Here is a 12,484-nt window from a genome sequence, read left to right as displayed (position 1 = left end):
AATGATTTCCCAAATGTATAAATGGGACTGAGCTGCAATACCTGGCAAAGCTTAAAGGACATGTGTGGCGCCGTTTCTGGAAAAAACAACCAGATCTGTATGTTATTCTCTTACAACCTCTTATAGGGTATGTTCACGCCACAGATTCATAGCAGAACAGTTTGTGACTGAAAAATCCATCCCATACATGTGAAATGGGTTGTTTCTGCAGCATGTGCATTGATTCCTGCAGCATATTTATTTTACGCACTTATATAGCGCTTCTATATTCTGCAGCACTTTACAGACATTAGCGTCATACTGTCCCCAATGGGGCTCATAATCTAAGGTCCCTAGCAGTATATCTTTGGAGTGTGGGAGGAAACCGGAGTACCCAGAGGAAACCCACACAAACACTGGGAGAACATACAAACTCCATGCAGATGTCCTTGGTTGGATTTGAACCTAGGACCCAAGTGCTATAAGGCACCAGTGCTAACCACTGATTTCACTGCACAGTATTTTTTCCTGCAATAAATAACTATAATCCAGCACTTATCACAAGACCCTCATTGTATTACATTTTTTATCTGATCGCAGACTGGTTTCTTGATGCATATATATATAGGGTTCGGACCGCGCGTGTCATAAACAGACGGTATACAAACAGGTTTTTTTCTAAAAAGGAGAAGGAGAAAAGGAAAAAAAACTGTTTGTATACCGTCTGTTTATGACACGCGCGGTCCGAACCCTATATATATATATATATATATATATATACTCCACACTCCTCGGACCTGCAGCGCAACATTTTTGCAGACTGGTGATTAGATATCTTTCTTTTTTACTGGTTTCTTGATGCACTTTTAAAGCCAAAACCAGGAGTGAATTCAAAAAAGAGGAGAAGTCACATGAGTCCTTTATACTTTCTCTCCTTTTCTGATCCACTCCTGATTTTGGCTTCCAAATCTGCATCAGGAAACCAGACCGTGTGGCCGCACCCTAATAGACTGGTCAAATTTAGTGCAGTGGGTGGGATCAGGCTGAATGGTCTGAAGAAAAATAGCGAAATCTGAACTCATAAACAGTGCTATTATATTAAAAGTTTTTCTCATCTCTTTATTGAATTAAACTACACTCTGATACAAAAAAAAGGGGAAAATATGTCCCCTCCCCATCTCGCCCCTCTAAGCTCTCTCACCTCAAACTCTTTCACCTTTTCCATTGTTATCAGGCGCCGAGACGTGTGGCTGGAAAGCATCTGTTCACAGTTGCTAATAAGTTTCAGGCACGGGTGCCGGGGTATAACCTCCTCTGTATATCTAATAGAAAGAAAGCAGAGCTGGTAAAATCAGCAACCAACCATAAAGAGTCAGCTTTTAAAAAGCATTTCACATGCAGATCATGAACGCTGAATTGTGCGCTGGAGATTTACTACTGAAAGCTGGAGAAAAACTCAATGGTCTGCATGGATGCATAACCTATATGCCATGTTAAGTGCCTCGTGACCAAGTGTTGAAAGTGACAGTAGGGAGTACATATTGGTTCACACCTCTGTCAGAAATTGATGGTAAGGGTCCGGCTACATGGCAACATGCGTCGCGGAAAAGGTTTCAGCTACACAGCAACGTGTCGTGCGACATTTATGTTGCGCAACATTTTTTTTTTTACTGATAGTCAATGGACAATCTGAAAAAATCCGACTTGCATGTCGCATTATGACACCATTAACTATCATTACAAAAATCGTCACACAACATTGCTGCAACAAGAAGTAGCGAAACAAAAGTAAAATAAAAGTGATGTATTAATGGTCTTTTTACAGAGCTAATTCAAAGGTACCATCCACTATGAAGGCACTTACTGATGGACACCACAACAAAACACAAAAATGCCAACTCTATAAATAAAATTAAGATAATTGCTAAACTTTGTAGCTGTTCTAACCTCTAAGTTACCAGTAGTTGACCAACTGTACATATTAGAAGGAATTCTTAGTTAAAGGGGTTGTGTCAAAAACAGATTCTACATTTTTCAAACCAGCACCTAGATCCAAAGACTTTTGTAATTGTATGTAATTATCAATTTAGCATAGCCACTATGCTATTTAACCACTTCCCGACCGCCCATCGACTATAAACATCCTTGGGCGGTCTAGAACGTCCATTCAAAGATCGAAGCTGCACGCTAATCGTGCAGCTGCCGAGCGGGGGGGCCACTGTCAGTGACAGCAGGGCACCCCAGAGAGAAGGCAGGGACCGTTCCTGTATGTCCCTGCCTTCTAGATAGCTGTATACAAAAAATAGAAAAAATAAAATAAAATATACATATTTGGTATCACCGTGTCCGCAACGACCGGCTCTATAATAATATCATATAAAATATCGATAAAATTAGCTTCCAATCCGTTGATACAATCAATTACTGCAGCAGGTCCAAATAGTGATGTGGGTTCAATTCACAGTCAGTCATTACAAGACCACGCGTTGATTGAGAGAAGAACTCTAAGTTTAAACCATCCACTACGATATATAGGTGAGACATCAGGTTCACAAGTGACCTCTTCCTACAGACACCCTGTGGAATATCAGAAATCGCACTGATAGTGAAGTGCTATATTTGTTGTTCCTATGCGCTCATGTGAATATACTCACAGCCAAAGATGAAAATGCAGGCACACTCTTCTATGGACTAATCTATAGAATAATGCAATCCACTTAAAATTTATTTTATTATACTCGTACGCCCCTGACGAAGCTTGGAACGAAACCCGGGTTGGGCAGTATTGGGGGACGGTTGTTTTAATCTATATGCCTGTTTTTACGGACATTTGTGAGTAAAATAAAATTAATTTTATGTTAATCTTGTAAACTGTACTTCACTATGGGAGTGGATTGCATTATTCCATAGATTAGTCCATAGAAGAGAGTGTGCCTGAATGTTCATCTGTGGCTGTGAGTATATTCACATGAGCGCATAGGAACAACAAATATAGCACTTCACTATCAGTGCGATTTCTGATATTCCACAGGGTGTCTGTAGGAAGAGGTCACTTGTGAACCTGATGTCTCACCTATATATCGTAGTGGATGGTTTAAACTTAAAGAGTTCTTCTCCCAATCAACGTGCGGTCTTGAAATAATATCATATGATCTACCCCATCAGGTGAACGCCATAAAAATAAATAAATAAATGAATAAACATTTCACCAAAACATATTTTTTAGTGAGCTCACCTCCCAAAACACATAATGTTAAATCAATCAAAAAGTCGTATGTACCACAAAAAGGTAGCAATAAAAACATCACCTCATCCCGCAAAAAATGAGCCCCCACACAAGACCATAGCCAGAAAAATAAAGAAATATGGCTCTATGAAAATTGCAACACAAAAACCAGATTTTTTTCCTAAAAATGCTCTATTTTTTTTTAAAAGTACAAAAAAATAGACATATTTGATATTGCCGCATCTATAACAATTGGCTCTACAAAAATATCACATGATCTACCCCATCACTAATAAAAATTATGCCAAAACAGTTTTTTTAGTGACCTCACAAAAAACAATATCAATCAAAAAGTCATATGTACCCCAAAATGGTAGCAATGAAAACGTCACCTCGTCCCGCTAAGAACAAGCCCTCACACAAGACTATAGCCAGAAAATGAAAAAAATATGGCTCTAAGAAAATGGCAAAACAAAACCATGATTTTTGCTTTCTAAAAATGTTTTTATTGTGTAAAACGTAAAAATAAAAAAAATATACATATTTGGTGTCGTTGCAACCGGATCTATAAAAATATTACATGATCTACCCCATCAAGTGAACAGTGTAAAAAAAATAAAAGAAAAATTGACACCAAACAGCTTTTTCTGTTACTTCACCTCACAAAAATGAGATAAAAGGCAACCAAAAAGCCAAATGTACCCCAAAATGGTGCCAATAGAAACCACAGCTTGTCTCTTAAAACCATGACAGAAAATTACATGTTAGAAAATCCAGATGCCGCTCCTTCCCTTCTGAGACCTGGTGTATCCCCAAATAACAGTTTACAACCACAATTGGAGTGTTACTGTATTCAGGAGAAAGTGGGTAGCAAATGGGGAAGGGGGGGGATATTCTCCTGTTATCTTTTGTGAAAATAAAAGTTTGGGCCTAAAGCACCCTTTTCTTGTAAAAAAAAAAATATATATAATTTTTCATTTTCACACCCAAGTATTAAAAATTCTATAAAACAGCTGTTGAGTGAAGTGCTCGCTACACCCCTTAAAAATTCCTTGGGTGGTGAAGTTTACAAAATGTGGTCACTTTTTGGGGGTTTTCACTGTGGGAACACCTCAGGGCCTCTTCAAATGCAACATGGTGCCCAAAGACCATTCCAGCAAAATCTGCCCTCCAAAAACCATATGGCGCTCCTTGCCTTCTGTGCCAAAACAGCGGTATACGACCACATATGGGGTGTTTCTGCAAACTGCAGAATCAAGGTAATAAATATTGAGGTTTGTTTTGTTGTTAACCCTTGATGTGTTCCAGGAAAAAATTTATAAAAATGGAAAATCTGCCAAAAAATTTGACATTTTGAAATTTCACTTCTATTTTGCTTTAATTCCTGTGGAATACCTAAAGGGTTAACATTTCTAAAACAAGTTTTGAATAGTTTGAGGGGTGTCATTTATGGGTTGGTTCTATTATGTAAGCCCCACAAAGTAACTTCAGACCTGAACTGGTCCTAAAAAAAACCAAAAAAAAAAAAAACACACTTTTTAAACATTTTAAGAATTGCTTCAAAAATTCTAAGCCTTCTAACGTCCCAAAAAAATAAAATGACATTGACAAAATGATGCCAACGTAAAGTAGACATATGGGGAATGATAAGTAATAAATATTTTATGAGGTATCACTTTCTGTTTTAAAAGCAGAGAAATGTAAATTTAGAAAATTGCTAATTTTTCCAAATTTGGGGTAAATTGGGGATTTTTTCATAAATAAAGGTGAAATATATTGACTCAAATTTATGACTATCATGAAGTACAATGTGTCACGAGAAAACAATCTCAGAATGGCCTGGATAAGTAAAAGTGTTCCAAAGTTATTACCACATAAAGTGACATGTCAGGAAGGGGGTAAATGGCCCTGGTCTGGAAGTGGCTAAAAAAATGTATCTGTATAGCGCCACCTGCTGTTTGTTCTTTTCCTTAGTTTTAATCCGTCTCACTGAGCTGGTCGAACGTGCTCACTTTATGTCAGAACTGCCACCAGCCATATGTTCTGTTAGAAGCTGTGGCAGTTACTGGCTTCTTTGGGAGAGTTTTCTAGACATGCTGTGAACTGTGCAGAGGTCTTTGTGTATGGAGGGCATTAGAGATTAGCGAATTTCCGCTTATGAAATTCGTTCACGGATTCGTTCAGAGGACTCCCCTGCATAACGGAAACGGGACGGATTAGTTTTGCGGCCCATAGACTTCTATTATGACAGAATGAATATCAGAATACCTTTAAAGGCATTCCATTATGCATTCCATCATAGAATTGCATTATGGTCCGTGATAACGAATCCATAACGCAATTCACCTTTACCAACAATCGAAGTGTGAACGAATTTTAAAATACGAAATTCGCTCATCTCTAGAGGGGGTAGCAGATAATTTGTGATATCACCTACTGTGCATAAGTAATCCAGTATTATTTATACAAAGCTGTGATATGTCAACCTGCCTGAAGTCATTTTCAGGCATTTTATTAGGCTTAGTGGCCAGTGTGAAAACGGAATTTTAATATTTTTTTAATATGGATAGTGTCATGGAAACTGAAAAAAAAAATTACCAAAAATATATATTTAACAAAAACTTGATTCAAACAATAGGTCATGTTCTCATGACAGATTACCTTTAAAGAAGACGTGCCAGCACAACAACTTATGACCTATCCAAGCATCTGATTGGTAGGGGACTACTACTTAAAAGCTAATTATTGTGGAATGAATATTTCTGCAATACATTTGGTGTACGGTTTACAAGAGGTATACTATGTTTCCAGTCTTTGTCACCGTACTTCACAGTACTCATCTCTTCAATCTCCACAGATCCAGCAAGTACAACACGTGACTACTGTGGCCACTAATTGGTATGGTATGACCAGCAGCCTCTATACAAAGCACCAAAACTAGCTTCCATATAAATATCACAGATCCATATATAATAGCATAATCAACCAAAAAAGATATATGGATACCCACTGAACAGTGTGAAATAATGTCCCAATGCAAAATATAATGAAACCATACACAGTTTTATTATAGTCACATAAATACTCCCGATTGACAAAACACAAGGTTAAAAACACAACTTATTTCGAATGGCTATGCTATTTGGTGGCTGGGATCAGGACATTCTACACTAAATTCTTTTCAATAAAAACCGTTCAGTGGTTTGAGGTTCTTTCGGTGCTTCAGGAGAAGATGTGTCTTGTAGCATTCGAAATTGACATGGGTGCCAGACTAACAGTTGGTAGCCATACACTGTCAAAGATTCAACCTTAAGGGATTCAGGTACAGACACAATGATATATCAAATATTCTTTTAGAACAGAATCTAGGACTGATCTAAGAAAGACCCCGATAGACTAATTTATTCCTTCCGAGTCTAAACAGACAGAAATACTTTGGAAATATTTTACTTCTGAGAGTGAGGTTTATGGTTTGTAAAATGTGTAAGCTATGTCAGAAGCTGCCATGTTTGTGCCCCTTCCTGTCTCCATTATACTCCTGTCTGCTCTCTGGACTTGCTCAGCCCATGTTCTGATCATCCCTAATCCAGACTGATTCCCTACTCTCAGCAATAAAACAGAACAAGCACCTAATCCCTTTATCCAGGTCTGTCAAACAATATTAACTTCTAAAAGCTGTTGAAAATGAGTGTTTGGGTTCAAAATCTGGCAACTTGTCTAAGGAGAAACTCATGGAAAAAAATAAAACTGTTGCCAAGTTTATAATTAATATAGCAAAGACGAGTCCTTTGCAAGTCCCCTGAATGATGGCTTTCGGTTTCTGTCCTATGTGTGATCCTGATTCTACCACCATGCAAGTAGTGTTATAATTGTAGTACGTCAGCCTAAAATGCCTTTCATAAATCTAATAAAGCCAGATATCAACAGTCCATCGACAGGTACGTCATCATCTCCATGAAGGTGCACTCAGGATTTACCAAGAACCACAGCACTCAGCTATACACTGGAACTTGCAAAGATAACAGAGGTTGTCCAAATCAGACAACGCCTCTAAAGGGAACCTGTCATGAACTTTTTGCATACCTCACTAAAGGCAGGATAAAGTGTTGACAGACATATTGATTTCAGCCGTGTGCCACTTATGAGATAATATTAATTGGTTTCTGAGAACCAGCATCATAGTTATGGCAGCTGGGCCTGAGAAAGAGTCACGGCCACCTAAGAAATCATGGTCATTCATGAGTTCCTGCTCTCCCCAACCTCCTGCTGATGATAGACAAGTGTCCTACTGAGTTGTCCCACTAGGAAAGAATTGCCACTCATCAGCAGATGGACGAGGAGAGCAGGAGAATATGGATAACCAGGACTCTTCTCCGGTAGATCTGACTCTTCTCCAGGCCTGGGCTGCAATGGTTATGATGCTGGTTCTCAGCAACCACTTACTGTTAGCTCATGAATGACACACCGCTGACATCAGCATTTCTGTCACTATTTATGCTGCCCTCAGTGAGGTCAACATAAACTTAATGCAAGGTTCCCTTTAGCTACTTTAAAAAAAAAAAAATATGTATGTATGCACTCTGGGGATCCATGGACCTTCTCTATGCCTGTAACACGCTCAGTGACTGAACGCTACAGATGTGTCCTTCCTTACCTTTTTGATTGTTAAGCAATAACAATATAAATGGTGCAAGAACTTTGGAAAAAAAACTTACATTACTGTGTAGAGCACTCTGAAAAACGCAAAGCCTGTCATCTTGCACCATAGACCTCAAGATATCTTGAAACAAGCAAAAAGGTAAAGAAGGACACAACTGTAGTGTAATATAAGCATATACGCTGGGACTCATGCATAAAACTACCCACCTATTGCATGTAACCAGATCTATTATTTCATTTTCTCTGCAAACTGAAATCTGATTTATGTAGCACTGAGCCCGTGACAGTATCTTGGGAGACCATGGCTACAGAGGGCAGGACCATGGATGTAGAATACTGAAGAAGCCCTTTAAGACAAACAGTGACCACCTGTAGAGACATATCTTTGCCATCATGGAAATAATTGCATACTGCAAATTATTATAATCCAGCATAATTTATTTTATTTAAATTATATTATGCCTGCGCATCAGTAAGTTTCATTAGTAAATATCATATTTCATTTTCAACACAATTATAAATGTTTAAATGATTCAAAAACAACAAAATAATAATTTCTGTAAATGTTTACTGGATGCTTCTCATAAGCAGTGGGAACTGGGTGAAAGGCCAATAATTCCATTAGTGCTTTGTGTAGTAAGCCTACAAAATGGGTTGTCTAACCCTCATTACTAAAAAGAAAAACAGTTTTCAATGGTGTCAAAATAACAAAAGGAGCAATACTTGCCTTACCTCTTTGCTGCCACTCTAGTGCCAACACACTGCCGGTCCACCGCTGGTCTCTGTTCTCCTGGTACAAAGATCAAGTGACCACTGTAACCAGTAACTGGCTGTAGCGGCTACATGTCATGTATCGTGGAACAAGAAAGAGAGAGACACGCAGGGGACTGGTTAAGTATAGTCACTGAAGCAGCTGCAGAGTGTTAAAGGGGTTACGCAACATCATACAACAGCCCCCCCATGTGCCGGGCCCCTCAGAGGGAATATACTTACCCAACTCCCGTTCCCCGCACCGCCGCTGCTGCTTCTCCCTGTACATGGATGAAAACATCTGGTGTCGGGGGGAGCAGCCAATGGCAGGCGGGGACAAGCCTCCCTAGCATTGTGGGTGACGCTAGGGAGGCTCATCCCCTTCTACCACTGGCTGCCTCCCCCCAACATCACATGTTTTCATCTGTGTACAGGGAGAAGCAGCAGCGGCGGTGCAGGGACCTGGAGTGGGGTAAGTATATTCCCTCTGAGGGTCCCGGCACATTGGGGGCTGTTGTATGATGTTGCAGGGGCGAATTACTCTTTTTGTTACTTAAAAAAAAAAAAAATCATTAGGGATGGACAACCCCTTTCAGCTGGACATACATAAGACAATGTCGGTCAAAAGTTAACATTGCTTTTTTCTCCATTAACCCCCTTAGTACTCACCCATACCTTGGTCACTAAGGGGCCTTAGGCTAGGCCGCTGCATTTTTACACCAACTTATTCTAAGGGTTGCAAGGGTTTCCAGCAGCGGAGAGCCAAGCTCCTGCTGTAGCGGCCTGGACCGACAGAAGCACCCATATTGGCTGTTTAACCTGTTACTGGTTTAGAGGGAGCTCCCTCTATTATCCACTGGCACCGCAAGTGAGATTGCAGGGTGCCCACATCTTCGGATGGCAGCCTGGGGCCTAATGAAGGTCTGCTTGCAGTGCAAGCCTAGCAGGCTGCGCCTTTTGGACGTTTGTCAGTATAGTATTGATAGTATAGTACACTGTACTCCATAAGCAATACAGTGTATTATAGAGACAATCAAAAGATTGCCTGTGAAAGTCCACTTGTGGAACTAGTACATTGTTAAAAGCAAAGCTTAAAAAAAGTCTAAAAAAAAAAAATCCTCTCAACATTTTTGGTATCATCGCACCTGTAATCACCCGCACTATACAATTACCATGCAATTTATTCCATATGGACAATGTTGTAAAAAAATTACAGAATTGCTGGGTTTTTTTTTTGCTTATTTACCACAAAAAAAACTAAAAAAGTGATCAAAGAGTACTACCGTATGTACCCCACATGATTCCAGTAAAAAAAAAAAAAAGCTGCAAAAATCAAGCCGCACACAGCTCCATAGATAGAAAAATGTAAAAGTTATACGTATGGGGAATGGGGCAACATTTTCATATTTTTTATTTTTTTTTAAAAGGGTTTATTGTGCAAAAGTGGAAAAAAAAATCTATATATTTGGTATCACTATAATTGTTCTGACACAAAAAAGAAGTTATTGCGTTATTTATGCTGAAAAATTAACACTGCAAAACTTATAACGTAAAAACTGTGGCAGTATTGCTGTTTTTTTTTCCCATCTCTCCAAAAAAAAAAGAGTTAATAAAAGTTCATCAGTAGTTATGCGGTGCCATTAAAACGACAACTTGTCCCGCAAAATACAAGCCCTCATACGGCTAAATCCAGAGAAAAATAAAAAAAAGTTATAGCTCTTGGAATGTGATGATGAAAAAATGCCTGCCTACTTACAGCCTAGTGTATATTATGCCTATGAAGAAACCAGTAATACTGTATTTATTAGCTTTCTCAGCATAGAAAACCATTATTCTCAATAGCCTGGAGGTAAGTGCTCTGCCTTCCAACATAGGGTCTCAGGTTCAAATCACAAAAGAGATTTGTACATTTTTCCTTTAGTTAATTTTTTGTATCCAACATTTAATCTATAATAAAACTTAACTAAAATCTTTTGTATATGGCAAAATGGCTTGATGCAAGTAATGCTGTACTTGCTAGGCTGTAAGCAGTGTATATGATATGCTATGACACAGCTCTAGGATGAATTTGCCTTCTTTCCTGATACTCATATAGAATACTTCCCATAACTAGTTCAAGATCTGTTTATCAGTCTAAAGGCAAAGTTAGAAAGTGTTCTAGGCTGGTAATGCGTCTGAGCCTGTACTCATTACCTGTATATTACACTTCAGGCCAGCAGGTGGCAGCACTGAACTGTAATATACCCATTTCTATATAGAATAATGGAGCAAATTCCACTATTCTACACAATCTGCAGTCTGATGATTGCAAGTTAGAGTCCACTTGGGGCCATATAAAAAAAAAAAGTAAAAAAAACTTTGGAAATATATATATAAAAAAATATTGAAATTCAAATCATTCCCTTTTCTCCAAAATCAAAATAAATAAACAAAAAAAAAATCATGGGCATCGCCGCGTGCAAAAATGCCTGTACTATTAAAATATAACAAAAAAGTATCCCAGTGAATGGCATAACGAAAAAAAAAATGTGATGGATCATGTGACTGGACCATGTGATATGACATCACCACAGGTCCTTTAGCTGGCAGCTCATGATTAAAGAAGTAAGAAGAGACCGGCAGCTACGCGATCAAGAGGAGAAGGTGAGTTAATTATTTTTTAACCCTCAATTGACCTTCTACTATGCATTCTGTATTGAAGAATGCTATTATTTCCCCTTATAACCATGTTATAAGGGAAAATAATACAGTGAATAGACTGTCATCTTAGCAACCATGCGTAAAAATCGCACTTGATTGCGGATGCTTGCGATTTTCACTCAGCCCCATTCACTTCTATGGGGCCTGCTTAGGGTTGCGTGATAAACACACAATATAGAGAATGCTGCGATTTTCACGCAATGTACAAGTGATGCGTGAAAAATCACAGCTCATGTGCACAGCCCCATAGAAATGAATGGGTCCAGATTCAGTGCGGATGCAACGCGTTCACCTCCCGCATTGAACCCGCGTGGTAATCTCGCCCGTGTTAGCTCAGCCTTAAGCTAGCTGACATTAGAGATGTGCTAATGTCAGCTGAACCTAACTAGCCTATTCCTACTTGTATCTATGCCCCTGTTACTCCAGAAATATAACTTTTATAATATGCTAATTAGCCTCTAGGAGCAGCCTACAGGTATCAGCCTACAGCAGGGCATTCTGGGAGTTGTAGTTTTACAACAGCTCGAAGGCCACAATTTGAGGATGCCTGTCCTAGAGGCTCCGTTCTCCCACTTCTGGCCACGCCCTACTACACTAGATTGACAGGGACAGGCAGCCTTCACCTCCAACTGCCGGCCCTGTGGAAATCTTGCGCCGTTCAGTATTCAGCACAGGCGCAGTGAGGAAGCCGTCGAGCTCCCTTCACTCACTGCGCCTGCGCCTAATACTGAACGGGACGGCGCAGGCACGAGATTTCCACGGCAGACAGGGCCGGCAGTAGGAGACCAACGCTGCCTGGTCCTGTCAATCTAGTGTAGCAGGGCGTGGCCAGAGGTGGGAGAACGGATCCTCTACTAATGTCAGCTAGTTTAATAGGGTTAATTCTGGTGACAGAAACCCTTTAAGGAACCTATCCCGCTGAACGTGCAGTGTAACCTGCAGACAGCATGCAACTAGAGGCTAATTAGCATAATATAAAAGTCATATTTCTGGAGTAACGGGGGCGTAGGGTTAATTCTGGCGACAGAAACCCTTTAAAGTAAACCTCTCTTTGAAATGGCCTTTTGGGGAACCTTGGAAAAGCACATTAAAAGTGTCTTCTCACTTCAGCAAGTGTCATTCACCATGTACAGAAAGCTAATACAAGGCACTTACTAATGTTTTGTTATT

General features: G+C 39.5%; 1 protein-coding gene across 3 annotated transcripts in view; it reads right to left on the bottom strand.

Annotated features, from left to right (window-relative positions):
• Window positions 1–12,484, bottom strand: part of TRMT11 (tRNA methyltransferase 11 homolog) — a 77,406-nt gene that overhangs the window by 17,332 nt on the left and 47,590 nt on the right. For all 3 annotated transcript variants that reach the window (XM_044289114.1, XM_044289115.1, XM_044289116.1), the window contains one exon: window positions 1,181–1,301. In XM_044289114.1, the coding sequence (XP_044145049.1) occupies window positions 1,181–1,301 (121 nt within the window). The remainder of the gene's footprint in view (window positions 1–1,180; window positions 1,302–12,484) is intronic.

This window comes from Bufo gargarizans, chromosome 4 (assembly GCF_014858855.1).
Source record: "Bufo gargarizans isolate SCDJY-AF-19 chromosome 4, ASM1485885v1, whole genome shotgun sequence".
Classification (NCBI taxonomy): Eukaryota; Metazoa; Chordata; class Amphibia; order Anura; family Bufonidae; genus Bufo; species Bufo gargarizans.
This window is presented reverse-complemented; position numbering and strand designations above follow the sequence as displayed.